This window comes from Camelina sativa, chromosome 9 (assembly GCF_000633955.1).
Source record: "Camelina sativa cultivar DH55 chromosome 9, Cs, whole genome shotgun sequence".
Lineage (NCBI taxonomy): Eukaryota > Viridiplantae > Streptophyta > Magnoliopsida > Brassicales > Brassicaceae > Camelina > Camelina sativa.
The window spans coordinates 26,193,643-26,211,554 of NC_025693.1; the positions used below are offsets into that span (position 1 = coordinate 26,193,643).

Below are 17,912 nucleotides of genomic sequence, written 5' to 3' on the forward strand. Positions count from 1 at the left end.
ATTATATGATAAATAGACATGCATGAAAAACAAGAGAATCATGTTCACATTCAACGTAGACAAATAATCTAGAACGTTTTCAGAAACTAGTAGAACAAAGTTGAATTTTTAAAAAAGTAGCAACATCGTACTAAGTTCATATACCAACAAAACCATGTATACGCGATGATTACGACGAATACAAAATCTATAGCTGTTTGATATGGGCTAGATTTTAGTCTCCTTATACATATCTCTCTATCTAAAAGGAACACATATGGCCACACAAACGCAACCATTTTTTTTCTTTTGGTATTATCAGAAACAATTAGATCTTATCTATTTCACAGTGATCAAGTTTAACTAAAATGCATGGAACCCAACTATTAAAAATTCATATCCAAAATTTTATAAAACCTTCATCTTCTTCTCCACAAAAGAAAAACCAGAATAAATATATATATATATATATATTTTTTTTTGATTTATGACTCTCATTTGTTGTTTATTATTATTATTTTTAAACAGAGAAAAAACTACTCATCTACATTCATTATTCACCAACTTAATTTAAACATACATTTAACTGTATTAAATCAATAACATAGTCTAAAAAATACTATTTAGGATTCGAATGGATGTGGTTTAGACCATTTTTTTATTTACTATTCATGAATTATAGGTCGTAAAAGTACATATATATATAAAAAAATCATCACAAAACTAACTACATACAGCTTTTACTTGCAAATAAATTTGATCTGTGACAACTTGTTATCGATCCTAAAAATTAAGAAAATTAAACCGTTAATTGGTTAATCCAATTTATTCCCAACATTCATTAAAAATCTTACTCTCTTTGTGTTATACACTGGCGGAACTAAGTCACTTTAGATTAAAATTGAGGTCTGCGCCGATCCTGCATTATTTGCAAGAAAAATTCTTATCATAAAAGAACATGGTCCAGCAAAAATTTATTAAGTCATAAATAACAAAATATTCCCATTTATTTGGCGATGACATTGGACACACACGCCAATGATAGATGGACAAATGTGTTATCATGAAGAGATGGCAATTTATTGCTGATAACCTTAGTGCTGTTCGTTTCGTGTGCTAGATGCAGTATCTAGATGCAGATACAGTTTTTTGTTCGTTTAGTATCAATTATAAACTCATCCAGATACAGTTTCTGGATACATTTTAAAATCTCATCCAAAAAAATTAGAATTTCTGGATGAGTATAAAATGAGAGTTTGACTACAGTAAACTCATCCAAATATATTAAAAGTCCAATATACCCTTATTTTTATCAAACAATTACAAACATATCTCTAAAATTCTAATATCCCTAACGCTAAAATCCCTAATTCTTCAGCCACCATTGGAGAAGCTCTGATGGATCTCCGACGATTCTCAACGCTCCTCTCCTCTTCTCCTTCTCCATAGCACCTGTAACGAATTGGGCTTTCTCTCCTCCTTGTACTTCTCGTCTTGGAAAATGAACGAAACATCTTTCATTGAGTTGCTCCCACTGAAACATCTCATCGTCGTCGCTTGCTTCTTTGAATTCAAGAGGTAAGACTTTTTAAATCCTTCATCCTTTCAACGATCTCTTTTAGTTGTGTTCTTCTCTTTGTTAGCGATGGATTCCAACTTGTATATTTCAACTTTTAGTTGAGATTTGGGGAAATAAGTGAGCTTTTAGTGAGCTTTTAGTTTTTGATTTGAGTGGATCTCTCTGTCATGTTTTATATTGGTTCTGTGACTTTACGTTTGTGGTTACATTTACGTTTGTGGTTTTGTGACTTTACGTTTTATGTTGGTTTTGTGAATGAATCTGTTCAATATCTTTTGTGGTTTCTCTGTGGGTTTTTTTAGTAGAATGATGTTGTATATAAGAGAGCAAGGGTGAGAGAGCAAAGGTTTTATAGTCTCTTCTATTGAAATGGGTTGTTAAATTTTTATATGAGCAAAGGTTCTGTAGTCTCGCTATTCTAGTTTTATATGAGCAAAGGTTCTGTTCTAAGGTTTACTTTTTTTTAATCGCAGACACAAGGAGAAAATTATGACATCTATACCAGGCACTGATGTAAGTATCATCTTCTACTTCTCTGCTACTTATGTTTGTGATTTGTGATTTGTGATTTGTGATCTGATTTATTTTGTTTCTGCCCTTGCTTTTTATGGTTCTATCTGCATTCCCTCTTACTAGCTTAGCTGTGTTTTCTTCTGTTTAGTTTGATTACCTGTTTGCTTTGCTTGTTGTTGAAGTGTCGCTTAGTCTAGTTACTGGCCAAGTAATATGGCTTTGCTTATAAGTATTCGTTTGTTTGCCATTGAGAGTGCATAAATCTTTGTTTGCTTTATGAGCTGTGTTGATGCCATTGAGAGTGCATAAATCTTCGTTTGCTTTATGAGCTGTGTTGTTTGCTTTATGTGTTTCTAGAATCTAATATGGAGTGATGAAGAAACCCGGTTGTACCTTGAACTTCGACTTGAAGAGAATCTAAAAGGCAATATAAGAAAACACATAGTGAATGAAGTAGGGAGACAAACGATTATATCCAAGTTCTATGATACATTTGGAGAGAAGCATACTTGGATAAAATTTAGGAACAAGTTTAATACTTGTAAGAAGCAATACTCAGGTTTTAAGAAATTAACTCATAGAACTGGAATGAGCTATCATCCCAATGGGTCCATAGACATGAGTGATGATTGGTGGGATGAGCGTTATAAGGTATATAGCTTCCTCTTTAGAATTTGTTTTCTTCTTCTGTGGTCTCTAGTTTATTAAGTATCCTTTTTATTTTAGGAGTGGCCTGGAGCTAGAAAGATAAAGGATAAACCAATGCCAAACGCTGATTTAATGGAACAAATGTTAGGGTCAATTCATATAACTGGAGCCGAGGGTTGGAGTGCTCAACAGGGTGAAAGCCATTTAGACAACAACATGATGTTAGATGAAGATGAGGCTGCATCTGAATCTACGTGATTCCTACTGGTGATAGAGCAATGGAGACTCTACGTGATGTTATAACTGAAAAGATAGGAAGAGGACTTCAACTTCCGTATTAGCATCACAACCAGTGTTCTAAAACGCGCTATGCGGTTGCTACGCGGTGGATAAACGCCTAGCGCCTAGCCGTATATGCGGGTGCCTAAGCGGAATGTAGGCGAATTATATATTTTAGATATATGAATATATATTTATATAAAAATAATATATATATATATATAGGATGAAAAGTTATACACTTTAATTTTAGAAAACATAAAACAAAAATATAGTATCAAATATTATATTCAATAAACTCTTATCTATCAAAATAGTTTAGAATCTATAATAATCTCACATTTTAAAAAAAAAAAACATAATCGATTCAAAAACTTGTAAAATTGACAAAATGTAAGTTTATATTTACTTTGGAACCAAATTAAATTTCATAAGTTTAGACTTTAGAGGCTAATTATAATATTTATTAGAAACAAAAATATTATTTAAAAAAATATTTAATTACAGTATTTTTTACTATTTTAGTCAACATACCGTCTAGAATCCGTACAGGCGTCCGCGTAGACCGCATAATGTCCGCCTAAACGCTATTAGGCGTCCGAATTATTTAAAACCGCCTAAATTACCGCATAGCTAAAATTCGAGACGCTCGGTCACCGCATAGCGTATAACCGCCGCCTAGGCATCCGCGTAGGCCGCATTTTAGAACACTGATCACAACAGTTTCACAAAAGACTATGGTACGACACTCCTTTCAATGATTCTTGTGTTTGTTTTGTTTGTTAATGTCTAATTGATGGCTTATGATGAGTTCTGATTGTTGCAGGGGAACCATGGCACTCTTGTCTCAAGGAGGAGGATCATCACTCATGGGTCCATAGACATGAGTTGTGATTGTTGCAGGGGAACCATGGAACATTGAGAGAAGTGGACACTTATTTTTCAAATTGATAGCACACTCTATTTTTGTTTAAAATTAATTGCAAACATAATCTGCTGTGTTTGTTTAATTTTGAATTCTGTTTGTTTTGAATGATTATTATAAGATTCTAGATGTTGATTAAACATAACCAAAATATTTTAAATATAATGTGTTTTGTGTTATTTTAGAAAATACATATTTAATGTTAATTGATATAACCAAAATATTATTTATAGTGTATTTTTAAGTTATAAAAGATGATTTCATTTTTAAATATTTATTAGATGTATATTTAAATTTAATGTGAAAATTATTTAGCTATAAACATAACCAAATTCACTAAAACTAATAACCTACAAAATGAAGGGTATTTTGGTCATTTTCATGTATTGCATTCAGATATCTAAACCAGATTACAAAACAAACAAAGTTTGTTCCAGATACAATTTCTGGATGAACTAAACCAAAAACGCAAACGAACAATATCTGGATGCTGCGTCTAGATACTGTGTCTAGATACTACATCCAGATATTGCGTCTAGATCACGAAACGAACAGCTTCCTTATCATGTTTTAACAAAAAAAAAGAGTTCTCATTTTGGGCCAATACAAGCAAGCATGTCGAGTATTAAAAAAGTCTACGAAAGGAGTCAAACTCGGTGGTGCGGGAAACAGCCAAAATCAATTCCAACTACTTGCCCAACGCTTTCTCATACATAAACTTCAACATGCTGTAAATAACAACCTAAACTGTATTAAATTTTAAATTTGCTATTTAAACTATATAAAATATTGTAATTTGAACATCTGTTCAAACAGTGTTAAGTCTGAATTTAATAATATTGAGTCGAACGATCTGTGATATCCACATAGTACTAGGACTTACCAAAACTATATCGTTTTGGTTGTTTTTAGGTGTATTGTAGCAAGAAATTACCAAAAATGAAGTCTGCAACACACCCGAAAACGGACTTCAATACCCCATTTTTTGTCAAATGCTTTGTTTCTTACCACAACACACCTAAAAATGACTAAAACGACTTAGTTTTGGTAAGTGCCAGTACCACGTGAACGCTACATGCCGTCTGACTCAGCACAGTTTAGGTATGAAAAAACGTTTGACAAATAGTTGGAGTTGAGTTTGGCCATTTTCCCGGTCCAAATATTATAGTATTACACGATAGCAATGTTTTTAATTTCATAAATCAACTCATCATGTTGGTCAACTGATTGAAAGATTAGTATATATCCCAAAGTTAAGGGTAAAACCAGCCCATGAAAGGCTTATAAATGGGCTTTATAGGCCCATTAAGTCTCACCGATCTGATTGTAAATCGCACGGAGGAAAAATGGGGATATCTTCCCTCTTCGAACCCTAAACTCTTTTTGTTTTCCCAGGAAAATAGAGTGATCTTTTGTGGAGAGATATCGATCAAATTTCACTGGTAAATTGAAAGAGTGTTGAAATATTCGGAATCCTATCTTCTCGTTTTGTTCGATTCGATCTCCCAATCTTGTGAATTCTGCTGCAAAATTTCTCCGGTGGTGAGCAAAAACATCCTTTCGAATTTCGAAGTTACGGTCTCAGTCTTGTTCCTTTTTTTTCATTGAAGCCAATTACTAATTTTCTCTCTTCAATTGTATTTTTTCAGGTGTAAAGCTCAATGGATACAGAACTGAATTCACCTCCGCATCATGATGATGGTGATGGTGACACGACGGCTGCTTTTCGAAAGCCTTCTAATGACGGGGCTAGTAGAAAATATCGCCGCCGAGCTTTAGCTGACGATGGCTCTTCTTCATCTGATGGTTAGTTCGTATCTCCAAAATTTTCCCAATTGCTTATTATAGTCTTCAATTCTAGTGTATTTGATTCGTTATAGTATTTTAGGTGATGATTAGGAGTTCTCGTTTTTGATTGAATCATGTAATTGTGCATCTTAGTGGCCGTTTCGTTGTGTTTCCTCTATCAGCTCTAGCCGTAGCTCAGTTTAGAATTGTTGGTTCTTTTTTTGTAGGAAGTCCTGAACGTAGTCAGAATCAGAGTTCTAATTCGAAGCATTCTAAAGGAGATATTAGGAAAGTTTCTGAACCAGTTCATTCGTGGAAAGAGGATAGGCGTGAATCTGATCGCAGTCGCTATGGTAGAGGTGATTCACACAGAGATGAGAGGTACTCTAGGGATGATGATAACTATGGTTCTAAGCGTGAGGAGTACAGCAGATATGAGCGGGATGCACCTCGGTCTAGCCGTGATTCAAGGGGTGGCCGTCTTATTGACCGTACAGGAGTAGAGACTGAACATAGCAGGTCAAGAAATGATTCACACAGACATTCTCTTCATAAGTATAGCAACTCTGGATATAGAGGCAATAGCAACGATAAAGTTGAAGATTTGTCATCTCGTTGGAGATACGCAGACTCAAGAGTGGATGATAAAGAGAAGGGTTTCGTGCGGGGGAGAGAATTGGAAGAAGAGAAAAGAGATAAGGGTTTCGTGCGGGGGAGAGAATTGCAAGAAGAGAAAAGAGAGAAGGGTTTCGTGCGGGGAAGAGATCTTCAAGACGAGAAAAGAGACTCCCGCTGGAGTTTTGGTGACCGTCGTTCCCGTGATGAAAGAAAGGAACATGACAACCCTGAGATTAGCAGGGAGAAGGGTGTTCATGTCAAATCTCCAAGAGACCGTCCTGATGGGAAATGTTTGGCAACTGAGAATCGGGATACGCATTCTAAGAAACTGAAGGGGTTCAGTTCAGAGAAGTTTACTCATGGCAGTAGTAATGGTTAGACTCTTAAATTTAAAATATTTTCTTTCTGTGTTGTATTCCTCCTTGTTCTAAAGTTATAGTGCTACCGCAGAAGAGAAGCAGACATCAATCATAACGCCTTCCCCTGGTGATGTTGATGCTGCCAAAGTTGCAGCTATGCAGGCTGCTGAATTAGGTAATACTGTTATGATGCTATTCTAAATCTTCTAGGGGTTTTCTCTTCATTTCTTTGACTTCCTTGCGGATTTGACTTGTCCTTGCTTTTGTATACTCATGATCTTGCTATCTGAAAATAGTTAATTGAAAGTTATGTGACATCCTATATAGCTCGTTAACATTGTATTCCAATTGAAAATGCTTACACAAAAGCCTACTCATGTCTGCTTATCCCTAGTTCTTACCTTACTGTTTTCGTCGATGGATCCAGTGAACAAAAACCTTGTTGGAACGGGTTACCTGACAACAGATCAAAAGAAGAAGTTATTGTGGGGAAAGAAGAAAAGCACAGCAGCAGAAGAGGTATCATAATGAATGATTACCCTTGGATATGTAAATACAAATGTAGTGATATAAACCGTAAACTCACAAATTTTCTTGTGATTCTACTTTTGCTTATTTTCCTTCGAACCAGACTGCTCATCGTTGGGATAGTGCTAGTGCGCTAATTGGTGACCCTGAACGACAAGAAAAGTTCAACAAACTTATGGTAAATCTCATCCTTCCTTCCCTACTTAAATGTTTTGCTTCCTTTGATTGTCTTCGTACCTCAGTGATGATCATGATATAGGGCATGATTCCAGAATTTTGCAAAGTTTCATAGATATATAAAAAAGAACATTTGCATAGAATATGGCTGTGTATAAAGTAATACTAACACATTTTCAGAGTCTGAGGTTGCGTTGGTGCATCATTGTAGGGTGTGAAAGCGAGTACGGTAAACCAAGAGCAGAACCTAAGCGAAGTGGAGGTGGAGAAGCAGAAAGAGTTGCAGATGGATTTAGAGAAGCAGTACACAGCGGGATTAAGGAGGAGAGATGGACGAACCGTAGGGTTAGGTCTTTGAACCTCTTTGGTAAACTATTCTCGTACTCTTTTCTCCTCAGAAGGAATCTTCTGGTATCTCCTTTTTGTTGTACTCTACTACTCTTGTTGAAGCCCTTAGCTATGGATATCGCCATGTGTGTAAGAATTAAGTTCAGTCTCCAGCTTTTGATTTTGAGTTTAAAATCTTTTTTCACCAACGCATATTCTCTACCTTTTTTGTCGTACAAGTTTTTTTCCTGTACTCAAAATCAAACAAGTTTTTATCATTTAATTTAATAAACGATACAATTAGAGGTTCAGATTCATGTGAAGCTCTCGAGTTAACTTGCCAAATTGAAAAAAAAAAATCAACAACTAAACTATTTAAAAACACTTCAAATGTAACCTCGATCAGTTGGATATCAAACAAAGATTGCATTTTCTTCTTCTTGACTCTCTAAATAATCACACAAAATGGAAATTTTATACATATGTAGTGTGTTACCCTAATTAAACTGACGAGTAATTTACATGCAACTTACATCACTGTAATTCCTCTTTTTTTTTTTTTTTTTTTTTTTTTTTTTTTTTTTTTTTTTTTTTTTTTTTTTTTTTTTTTTTTNCCGAAGAAATATTCTGGACTCTTCTAATAGAGTTTTTTTTTTTTAACTAATTAATTGGTCAAATAAGAGTTGTCAAAATTTTGCCAACTAAAAAAGTGAAAATTGAAATAATGATTTTATCATATTTTCTGAATTTTGATGTTTTTAATATCTGAAGTTAATTGAATTTGCTTCTCCGAAAGAAATAGAGAGAAAGAAGATCAAAAGGTTGTTGTTTGTTGTTGTTGCATCGATCTCGAAAATCTCAAATTGATTGATTTTGCTCACCGATTTGTTTCTTCGTCGCCCGGCGAAGATGAACGGCGGTCCTTCCGGTTTCCGTACGTATTCGTCCTGCCATCGCCGCTTGATCATCAGTTTCTTCTCTCGTGGTGCTCTTTTAATGTCGATTTCTGAGTTTTTGTTCGATGTTGTAGATAATGCTCCGGTCACGAAAGCCTTCGTCATCACGAGTGCTCTTTTCACTGTCTTCTTCGGGATCCAAGGTCGTTCGTCCAAGCTCGGTTTGTCTTACCAGGTATTCGTGATTTATTTACTTAGGTTTTAGATTTTGTTTATGGAGTTTTACTTTAGGATTTGCTGGGTGGACTAGGTACCCCCGATTTGTTCGATTTTGACATTCTCGAACAATAATGATGATTTTGACACTTTGATTATACTTTAGCCGTGTGGTGCTTAATAATGATGATTTGCCTTACTGTTTTGATGTAGTTCGATAGCTTGCATCTTATTATCTTATTGTGTTTGCCAGTAACCTTACAGCTGAAAGATGTTTGATCATAGCTTCCCAGTTCAGGATCCGAAGTTATCTGTAGTTGCTAATGTAAATCTAATATCTCAACTCAAGATTACAATGTGTCTTTATAACCACCTTCTTCCAAACTCGTTGCAGGATATTTTTGAGAAGTTCCGGATATGGAAGTTAATCATGTCGACTTTTGCCTTCTCCTCTACACCGGAATTGATGTTTGGATTGTATTTGCTTTACTACTTCCGAGTTTTTGAGAGACAGATTGGCTCAAATAAGTACTCGGTTAGTGATGCTTGTAGCTCAACTCTCTTTGTTTGGTATAACAAAAGGTTAATGAGATAGTAGTGTTGCTGCTGCAGGTTTTTCTCTTGTTCTCAGGGAGTGTATCTCTACTACTTGAGGTCTTTTTGTTATCACTGCTTAAAGGTAACCATCACTCTATTTCAGGACAGCCTCTTCAAAGTCTACGTCTTTTGCTTATTAGTTAGGATCTGTAACAGTGGCACCAATCTTACAATGAAGAGTTTGGTTGTTGGTTTGTAAATTTGCTTCTTTACCATTCCTGCAAAAACTATGAAGGGAAAATTGCACACGGAAGGATGAGGTGCTCTGAATATGAGATAGATAGGAGCTTATGAATTATGTTTGGATCACTGTGACATCTTAATTAATTTCCATATCCATCCTGGTTTTTTCTTTGCTCTAATTCTCATGAAGATCGTTTACTGGATTTTCACCTGCTGCAGGATTTAGATTATGTTTTTTTTTTCCTGGCGCGTCTGCTATAGATTTTATGCATTGTAAAACTTAACTTAACTTCACTAAGGAATATGTTGACCTTGTATCTATTATTAAGGTAACTATCTGTTGTTTCTTTTTCCAGATACCACCACAAACTTACTCACCTCTGGACCATACGGCCTGATATTTGCTTCGTTTATACCCTTCTACTTGGACATTCCTGTTTCAACGAGATTTCGCGTATTTGGTGTCAACTTCTCTGATAAGTCATTCATATATCTTGCAGGAGTTCAGGTAAACAATACCATAGGTTTAATGTAACTATCTGCTGTTCTTGTTCGTTTATAGTATCAGTCTGATAATCTTCTTGGATTGTTTTTGAAGCTTTTACTATCTTCTTGGAAAAGATCCATCTTTCCTGGAATTTGCGGCATAATTGCCGGTTCCTTGTATCGTTTGAACATCCTTGGCATCCGCAAGGCAAAGGTTATATACCAATCTAACCTTTTTCGTAGAAACAAACACATCGTTATTTATCTCTCTGTGAGAGATGTTGGCTTCTTAGCTTTCTATGTCACTAGAGTAACCTTAAATTTATGTCTCAACACATCACAGTTCCCCGAGTTTGTGGCTTCGTTCATTTCCCGGCTTTCTTTTCCCTCCTTCAGTAACTCTCCTCCTCCAGCACCAAGCAGGAGCGTCGTTGGGACTATATCACCAAACACAGTGCGCCGAGCAGAGGTGGGTCTCATCCTTAAATTTTCTCAGTAACATTCGTTTTGCCTTCTAACCAAACTCTTTGTATCAGCTAAAACGTTTCTTTGTTTTCAGAGATCTCAGCCAGCTCCAGTGACGTCAAGTGTGGAGCCATCTGAGGAAGCCATAGCTACATTGGTATCAATGGGCTTTGACAGAAACGCAGCAAGACAGGCGCTCATGCATGCCAGAAATGATGTTAACTCTGCCACAAACATCCTTCTCGAAGCACAATCCCACTAATTCAAAATTGGGAAGAACCAGAGACATTGTTAATTCCAGTTTCAGAAACAACACAGTGATGAATTCTTCGGCTGTCATTGGACCAACCTTTGGAGCCAACATGTCTCAGCATATATGATCCGGCCAAAGATCTGACCAAACCTTATTTTGCGTTTGTAGTGTAGGAAATTGCATAGGTTATGTAGTACAAATTTGCAAGTTAAGAGGAATACTGAGAAACTTATCACTCTGTAACTTCATGCATATACTCAATACTAGCACAAAAACCTTTATTACTCTCTTCTTGTTTTCACATACAAATGATTTTAGCTCTCTCTGTAACTTCAAGATTTAAAAAAAACACAGATCTTAATGCATTTACTCAAAACTGCTAGGAAGCACGAAAAACCTCTATTACTCTCTTCTTGTTTTCACATACAATGATTTTAGCTTTTGACTACAAAAGAACGCGGGAAGTGATAAAACTAGATTATATATCAGTAACTTCGAGACTCAAAAAACACAGATCTTAATGCATTTACACATACAATGATTTAGCCTTTAACTACAAGTACTTGGGAAGTGATAATACTGCGTCTGGAACCACTTTGGGCACAAACTTTAGCTCGCTTCTTCTTTTCTTTCATCCATGGTGTACACTGGTATTTCCCAGTTCTTGTTCTTTTTGGGATCATCAGTTAAGGTGAGATCCGTTTCGTACTCTTTAAAAGTTTTGAAGTATGTTTTGGCTCCCATCATTACCAGTCTTTCCACCATGAATAACTGGTAATTATTCTTGATTATAGGATCCAAAATCTCGCTGAAATTCGATGAATAAGCCAGTTTGTACCTGCAGTATAAGCAAATCCGACGACATTTCACAAATGAGCCTAGGTATATATGTATAAGCTTGCACACCTTAAACGAAACATCTAAAAACTGAGTCGTGGAAGACTTTGCAAGGATCAGATAAAGAGTAATGTACCTGACGGCGAGAGGAGAAAAAAAACCAGGCGTTCTCTCATTAGAACCAATAAAAAGTGTCCTCCCTCGTGGGATCCGCTTCTCTATCCTACGAAGGATAAATTCCGGGCGAGTATCTCTGTCTAGATGAGGAAACTGAATCCTTTCAACTCCAAATCTATCTTTTCTGGTTTTTAGTTTGTCCCCTCGACGAACGTGGATGGCATCATAATCACTAAGTTGTGCTTTTATCTGTAATAACACCAAAAACTTATTCAAGCTTAAAGGCTTTACAAGATGCAGAGTAAACAAAAACTGTTCAGTAAGCTTAGTTTGCAAGAGATCCGTCAGACAAAAACATGAATATCTTGCATTATACCTTCTCTGCAGCGTTTCTCAAATTTGAAGCTGCCATATTAGGGAGAAAAGAATAAGGAAGCATGACAGCGCTACGATTGCTTCTGTCTTTGCACTCAACGAACCTACACCCAAATGATCAACAATCTCAAAGGAGTTAAAAGGGGATTACAACAAACTTAGACGAGAATAAGAAAATTGATGAACAATGAATTGACTTTAAACACAATTTCATCAGCTTGATCATGATCTGATCTCAAAGATTCAATTCCCATAAAAACAAAAAGAATAGAGGAAGTGAGTACCATGCAAGAGGACTTGCGGTTCGATTAATGATCAAGAGATTTGAGTAGTGACTCTCTGTTAGCCTGTGTCGAGTGACTCCACGAACATGCGCGATCCCTCTTTCTTCCAACCTCATACTTGTGGAGAGAACAATATGCCAAGTTTTGGAGTTGTCCAATATAACAGGTATCTTCTCAGATATGAGGTCAATATCATACAAGGAGTCCATTGCACAAGAGCTCCCTACCCAACTAATAAATCCAAAAGCAACCCTTTTGTTAAGATACAGACAACTAAACACAACCCCCAAGGTTGAAATAGACGAACAAACAAATCAAGCGGGTTACAGAACTCACCCTTCCTCAGTAGTTTTGTTATCGGATCGATTGAGTATACCTTTCTTATTATGAATTGGATTGATGCACATTCCAGAAGGCATTGCAAAGGTCCTGCACACAAAAACATTGAATTAATCATGTCATCCTACACTAATCTCATCTCCATAAAGCTTCAGCCTTTTCCTTAGAAAGGCTAAAAAGAACTCAACTTTGATCTCACTGAATTCAGCAAAGTAGAACTCTTTATCAGAAAAAGTTCAAAATTTTGACAATTTCGACAGCTAAATTTGAGTTACCTGTTAAGAAACATGGCTTCTTCAAGTGCACACCTGAGACTAGATTCCTGGTGACCCAAGCCAGCACAGGTCTCGCAGTTTTTGCCAGGACAATCGATTCTGTGTCCCCAATACAAGTACTTCTCAGACAACGTATGCTGTCTCTTACCACGAGGTGACCACACGAAATAATCTATTAGGGTTTGTTGATACGGCAATCCCAATTTTCCGGTGGAGATCACAGAAGAGAGCAGGAGGAGGGATGCGAACACAGCTATACATAACAGAACAAGACGCTGAGATCCAGGAGTGGGTTTGGTCCTTTGAGCTTTGCTCATTGTCGCCATTTAAAGTGTTCAAGACTGAACAATGCGAACGAACAAGAAGAAGTAGAAGAGTCCTCGTCGACGGTTAAACACAGAAGATCCGATCTGAAGAACGGTCACGTGAGAGCCTCCGGCAGCAGACAGAAGTGGCGTGGCCGTCGCGGATACCAACATTCGTTTGAGCTGCTGATCGAGAGATGGCTGAGAAAATGTTTCTCGGCTTTGGCTGCCATCAAAAGACTGTCTCGAGCTCTCGACACGTGAAGTTCGCCGCACAACGCCTGAGCAAACCGGTTTAATCAATTCGGGTTCGAATTGAAATCGGAACAGTTTTGTGTGTCCCAATAGACTCGGTTTATCTGGTAAACCAATCTTTTAGTTCAATATTAAAAATTCCAAATTTCTGACTTCTGAGAGATTTTGATGGTAACAAGCAAAGATAAGTACTTTGGTAAGGTATGAACTGAGGTGTGTTCTTATTAAAAACTAGAACAATGAAGTAGAAAAGGAAACACTTTAGAGGAGTTATGGAATTGTTTTTTTTCTTTTGTACAATCCTCTTTATCTCAATCAACACCATTCTTATATCTTAAAAGACTCAAATCTTAACCGAAACAAAGAAAAAAATATAGGACTAACAAGAGGAAGAGGATGCAACTTCATCTGACAAATGTGGTAGCTTTGCAACAGTCGTGTTTGATCACTGAGTTTCGCTCGGGTTGGGTTACCGTAAGGTCATTAATCATTTTGGACTTGGTGTAAGGTTACTGTCCTAAAGGCAGGTCCTTTTTAGATCCAACGGGAACTAATTGTATAGGTGAAAGAAAGAAGCTTCTCTACGCGGCTTTCTGCAACGTCCGAGAGGATACGCCGTGTAAGAGTCTGACAAAACCCAAGAAACTTAGCTTCCCATCAGAATGCCTTATCCAATCCTGAAGAACAACCTGAACAGGTACTGATGGACCGAGTCCGAGTTCCTGTTAATGAAATACATTTGCCAAAAAACGCATCAATCACCAGCCGAAGACACCTGTAATATCACATTTTTTCTAGGAGGATCAGAAAAGGGGAGATTTTTATACCGAAGCAAGTTCTTCGATCATGATGACTCTGTTCCCATCCTTCTCAAACAATTCATATGCACGGCGTGCATGTTGCTCCCAAGTTTCCATTGCTTCTAGCTGATAAACACTTAAAGCTGAAGCGCAAAACTCTTCAAAGTCTAGTTTCTTGTACTGAAGACAACTTATCTGCAATCCAAAAATATAATTTTATCACCATCTTAACCCACTAAACATACTGAATTTAACTTAGTCCTTATTGCCTTACCATGTGTGCAAAATCCAAGACTCGTGAATCCTTCGTAGCCTCTGTCGAGCTCTTCAAGATTGCCTGCAATTTTAATCACATAGTAAGAAAACATAAAGATACTAAAATGAAGAAGAGACGTACGCATGAATTAGAAGCTCACTGTTTTGTAATTCTGCATCGAGATATATCCATTTTTGCTTGGTCCCAACAAATTAAACTGCTCTTGCAAATAAGTCAGCTGCGCTACAGTTAACGTTTTGGCAAGAGCCTGTAACCAGGAATATAACCATTAGCAACTTATTCATCCATACGACCTGAGGATCAATGGTAACTGCTCAATAACCCAACTCACCGCTAAAGCTGACTTTCTCAAAGAAGACGACATTATGTATACTTTTACGAGCTTGTAAATTATCATATCAGATGGTATCTTCAACTCATGCGAGCCAACCAGCCAAGGATGGCCTGAGATATAAGACAAATTGTTCACATATATGTTTAAAAGTAGAACAATATAATTAATATAATCGAAATAGAAGCATCAAGTTGGATACATAAAGACTTACACAAAGCCTGTGCAGCAGTTAGTCTCTTACGGTAATCTTTGTTTAACAAACGTTTCACAAAATCTACAGCGTCAGCTGAAAGAGATGGCCAAGGAGCTTCTTCAAAATTGGGTTCTGCTTTAAGAACAGCTCGGAAGATTCCAGATTCAGAACGGGCCCAAAAGGGACGGCTACCACAGAGAAGTATGTAAGCAATCACTCCAATACTCCACATATCTGCCTCGGTTCCATATGTACGGTGTAAAACTTCAGGAGCTACATAATAAGCACTTCCGACAATGTCATTCAACCTCTCATCTGCAGAAAGAGTAAAACAATCAGCTTTCCATCTACCATTGCGACAAGCTTCAAAAAGAAGGAACCTTACAAATCTCTTACCTGGCCTGACATAGTCGGAGAGACCAAAATCAATGGCTTTTAGAGGAGAAGACTCATCCTTTGTAGCGAAGAGAAAATTCTGTAAATGAAAAAAAAAACGAACAAAGTAAAGATTAGTTAAGGATGAGAGAGAGAACAATCTGAAAACCAAAACAAAACGGTTATTAACCTCGGGTTTGAGGTCACGGTGAACCACGCCTTGAAGATGACAGTAAGCTACTACACTAAGAATCTGAACCATTACTTTTTTAGCATCTTCTTCTGAGTATTTACCTCCCCTGATAAGTCCAAACAAAAAAAACTCAACCAGTCAGAGCATGATACAATAGAGACGAGATAGAATCATGTGTGATGTAGCAGTTACCTTTGAAGTATTTTGTCCAAGAGTTCACCGCCTTGGCATAATCTAACCACAGGAGAGGAAGAAAATAGATTAGCTACTGTGATCGATCATTCAATTGAAAATGATTCTGCAAAAGCATGGAAAATAAGAATTTAGTGAAGTAACTTTACTTACTCCATAACAATGTAAACATTTTCATCATCTTCAAAAGCATCATAGAACTGGATTAGGTTTTTGTGACCAGTCAAAGCCCGCAATATCTTCACTTCTCTTCTAACATCCTCGATTGCAATTGCCGTTGTCATCTACCAAAAATAGCATCCACAATATTTAGAGAACACAAACAATTGATTGTAACTGTATCCAGATCATGCAGTAAATCAAGAAAATAGCTCAGGGAGAGAATTGGTTTATTAGCATCACTCAAGAAACTCTGTTATTTTATTCACGCTCTGACAACTCACACATTCAAAATCCAACCAACAAATAAACAATTCAAATGTTACACTTCTACAATGCATAAATGCAGACAACTTAAAACTCCAATCACCTAGCAATCTATTATCCAATGGTGGTTGATGAAGCTACTCAGTAGCTCATAGATCTTACCAAATAAGAACAATGTAAAAAGTAAACCTAGCTACTGAGCTGATACCACACACCTTAACTTCACATAATTCAAACACCAACCAAACAAAATGTGTCTGAGGAAATAATATTAGCCAAAATTTCCCAAATAAATTGCACAAGTCACCGTTCCAGCTAAGCCTAAGAACTACATATGGCAAATAACATGTGGAACCTACGGCATGATCATATATATTGAAAGGGACGAAAAGCAAAGTAGAGAGAGATAACCTTTGATTTGGGAATAACTTTGACAGCCACATCTTGACCTTTCAAGCTACCTTTTCTCCCCTTAGCAGAGCAAGTATACCCAAAATGCCCTCTACCCACCTCACCGTCAATCTCATAGTGTGAAGCAAACTGCTTGGAAAATCCAAATTTCTTGTCAAGACCAACCTCACACTCACTACCTTCAGGGATCGAAGCTTCATTGGGCTTAACGGAACCGTGACGACGCGCGAGAAGAGCCCGTATGTGCTTAGCTGGTGACGGAGGTGGGAAAGGCCGCTTGAAGAAACGAAGTGGCGTGGAACTCACGCTCGAGGAGGAGGAGGACACAGCAGGTGAGGTTTTGAAGAGACTAGGTAAAGGACTCGGACTATAAAACGGAAAGCCTGAAGATTTGGACTTTTGAGATGATGAATTCCTTGGTGTCGTCGTCTCTTCGATTTCATTGGAGATTTGGAGGCTCTTCGATTTGTGCTCCTCGATAGGTTTACCATGACACAGCCCCATCAATGGAGATCAAAATTGAGAGTTCAAAAAGAATGAAACTTTATGCTTTTCAGTCACACAAAACAACAAACACAATGTCGAATTATAGATTCAGTTTCCAGAAACACACAAACCCAGAAATCAAAGGAAACAACTTCCCGGGAAAGACACAATTTCTCCCGGGAACAGAGTGGAGACACAAAACCCAGAAAAAAAAAAGCTAAAGCAATCCCACTTTCTAACACATGGGAATTGAGAGAGGATGATAGAGATCAAATAAGATAAACCAAAACCTAAATCACGAGAAGTGAAAGAGAAGATACATATTGGGAAGGAAGAAGAAGGAAAGAAGCTAAATTTCACTTCCAATGAGAATTGAGAAGAAGGAAAGTAAAAGAGACAAGGGAACAAAAGCAAAGGCGCTAAGAATAAAGGTAGTGAGAGAGAGACAAGGGTTAAAAGAAAAGGGAAAGATGCTTAGCAGAAGAAGAGCACCCAAGGAAAAAAAGAAAGAGAGAATCAAAAGATGTTTTGAATGGGATCAATGTGTAAGTTTAGTAGCTAAGAAAAAAAAAAGTCATATTATTTTTCAATCTTCTTTGAGAATAATAATGGAAGAGTGGGG

At 36.9% G+C, this 17,912-nt stretch overlaps 5 protein-coding genes across 8 annotated transcripts; 3 read left to right on the forward strand and 2 right to left on the reverse strand.

The window, feature by feature from the left end:
- Positions 1,481-2,977, forward strand: LOC104715732 (L10-interacting MYB domain-containing protein-like). The gene is made up of 5 exons (XM_010433113.1): positions 1,481-1,557; positions 2,032-2,071; positions 2,220-2,279; positions 2,429-2,722; positions 2,798-2,977. Exons 1-5 carry the CDS (start codon positions 1,481-1,483, stop codon positions 2,975-2,977), a joined length of 651 nt encoding a protein of 216 aa, XP_010431415.1.
- On the forward strand, positions 5,262-8,035 carry LOC104712333 (pre-mRNA-splicing factor 38B-like). 2 transcript variants are annotated; one of them, XM_010429207.2, is made up of 7 exons: positions 5,262-5,465; positions 5,573-5,729; positions 5,939-6,703; positions 6,780-6,863; positions 7,116-7,207; positions 7,320-7,394; positions 7,574-8,035. In XM_010429207.2, exons 2-7 carry the CDS (start codon positions 5,585-5,587, stop codon positions 8,006-8,008), a joined length of 1,596 nt encoding a protein of 531 aa, XP_010427509.1. In that variant the 5' UTR covers positions 5,262-5,465; positions 5,573-5,584; the 3' UTR covers positions 8,009-8,035. The 2 variants fall into 2 exon arrangements, with proteins under 2 accessions (XP_010427509.1, XP_010427511.1); XM_010429209.2 differs by having other exon boundaries at positions 5,265-5,465; positions 7,605-7,821.
- On the forward strand, positions 8,422-11,100 carry LOC104712334 (rhomboid-like protein 20). 2 transcript variants are annotated; one of them, XM_010429210.2, is made up of 8 exons: positions 8,422-8,654; positions 8,751-8,851; positions 9,227-9,367; positions 9,445-9,511; positions 9,969-10,120; positions 10,211-10,312; positions 10,442-10,567; positions 10,658-11,100. In XM_010429210.2, exons 1-8 carry the CDS (start codon positions 8,630-8,632, stop codon positions 10,823-10,825), a joined length of 882 nt encoding a protein of 293 aa, XP_010427512.1. In that variant the 5' UTR covers positions 8,422-8,629; the 3' UTR covers positions 10,826-11,100. The 2 variants fall into 2 exon arrangements, with proteins under 2 accessions (XP_010427512.1, XP_019084905.1); XM_019229360.1 differs by lacking the exons at positions 8,422-8,654; positions 8,751-8,851 and adding an exon at positions 8,874-9,157.
- On the reverse strand, positions 11,200-13,607 carry LOC104712335. Its single transcript, XM_010429211.2, has 6 exons — positions 13,044-13,607; positions 12,766-12,858; positions 12,430-12,660; positions 12,147-12,249; positions 11,790-12,019; positions 11,200-11,654 (listed from the first exon to the last, which is right to left on the reverse strand). Exons 1-6 carry the CDS (start codon positions 13,367-13,369, stop codon positions 11,426-11,428), a joined length of 1,212 nt encoding a protein of 403 aa, XP_010427513.1. The 5' UTR covers positions 13,370-13,607; the 3' UTR covers positions 11,200-11,425.
- Positions 13,813-17,864, reverse strand: LOC104712336 (CDPK-related kinase 7-like). Of its 2 annotated transcripts, XM_010429213.2 has the most exons (11): positions 16,805-17,308; positions 16,121-16,251; positions 15,968-16,009; positions 15,773-15,881; positions 15,604-15,682; positions 15,226-15,522; positions 15,012-15,124; positions 14,820-14,927; positions 14,678-14,740; positions 14,431-14,598; positions 13,813-14,325 (listed from the first exon to the last, which is right to left on the reverse strand). In XM_010429213.2, the coding sequence occupies exons 1-11, from the start codon at positions 17,306-17,308 to the stop codon at positions 14,185-14,187; spliced, it is 1,755 nt and encodes a 584-aa protein (XP_010427515.1). In that variant the 3' UTR covers positions 13,813-14,184. The 2 variants fall into 2 exon arrangements, with proteins under 2 accessions (XP_010427515.1, XP_010427514.1); XM_010429212.2 differs by having other exon boundaries at positions 15,226-15,682; positions 16,805-17,864.

Bases quoted from the DNA above. Each gene is read 5' to 3' on its own strand.
- LOC104715732 (XM_010433113.1), top strand. From the start codon at position 1,481: ATGAACGAAACATCTTTCATTGAGTTGCTCCCACTGAAACATCTCATC. The intron at 2,072-2,219 runs GTAAGTATCATC...TCTTCTGTTTAG, and splicing joins CATCTATACCAGGCACTGAT to TTTGATTACCTGTTTGCTTT. The intron at 2,280-2,428 runs GTAATATGGCTT...ATGTGTTTCTAG, and splicing joins TTAGTCTAGTTACTGGCCAA to AATCTAATATGGAGTGATGA.
- LOC104712333 (XM_010429207.2), top strand. From the start codon at position 5,585: ATGGATACAGAACTGAATTCACCTCCGCATCATGATGATGGTGATGGT. The intron at 6,704-6,779 runs GTTAGACTCTTA...GTGCTACCGCAG, and splicing joins TACTCATGGCAGTAGTAATG to AAGAGAAGCAGACATCAATC. The intron at 7,208-7,319 runs GTATCATAATGA...CCTTCGAACCAG, and splicing joins AAAGCACAGCAGCAGAAGAG to ACTGCTCATCGTTGGGATAG.
- LOC104712334 (XM_010429210.2), top strand. From the start codon at position 8,630: ATGAACGGCGGTCCTTCCGGTTTCC. The intron at 8,852-9,226 runs GTATTCGTGATT...AACTCGTTGCAG, and splicing joins AGCTCGGTTTGTCTTACCAG to GATATTTTTGAGAAGTTCCG. The intron at 10,313-10,441 runs GTTATATACCAA...AACACATCACAG, and splicing joins TTGGCATCCGCAAGGCAAAG to TTCCCCGAGTTTGTGGCTTC.
- LOC104712335 (XM_010429211.2), bottom strand. From the start codon at position 13,369: ATGGCGACAATGAGCAAAGCTCAAAGGACCAAACCCACTCCTGGATCT. The intron at 12,020-12,146 runs GTATAATGCAAG...GTGTTATTACAG, and splicing joins TGAGAAACGCTGCAGAGAAG to ATAAAAGCACAACTTAGTGA. The intron at 11,655-11,789 runs GTACATTACTCT...CTTATACTGCAG, and splicing joins TTTTCTCCTCTCGCCGTCAG to GTACAAACTGGCTTATTCAT.
- LOC104712336 (XM_010429212.2), bottom strand. From the start codon at position 17,308: ATGGGGCTGTGTCATGGTAAACCTATCGAGGAGCACAAATCGAAGAGC. The intron at 15,683-15,772 runs GTTAATAACCGT...TTTCATTTACAG, and splicing joins ACCGTGACCTCAAACCCGAG to AATTTTCTCTTCGCTACAAA. The intron at 15,125-15,225 runs GTAAGTCTTTAT...CTTATATCTCAG, and splicing joins AACTGCTGCACAGGCTTTGT to GCCATCCTTGGCTGGTTGGC.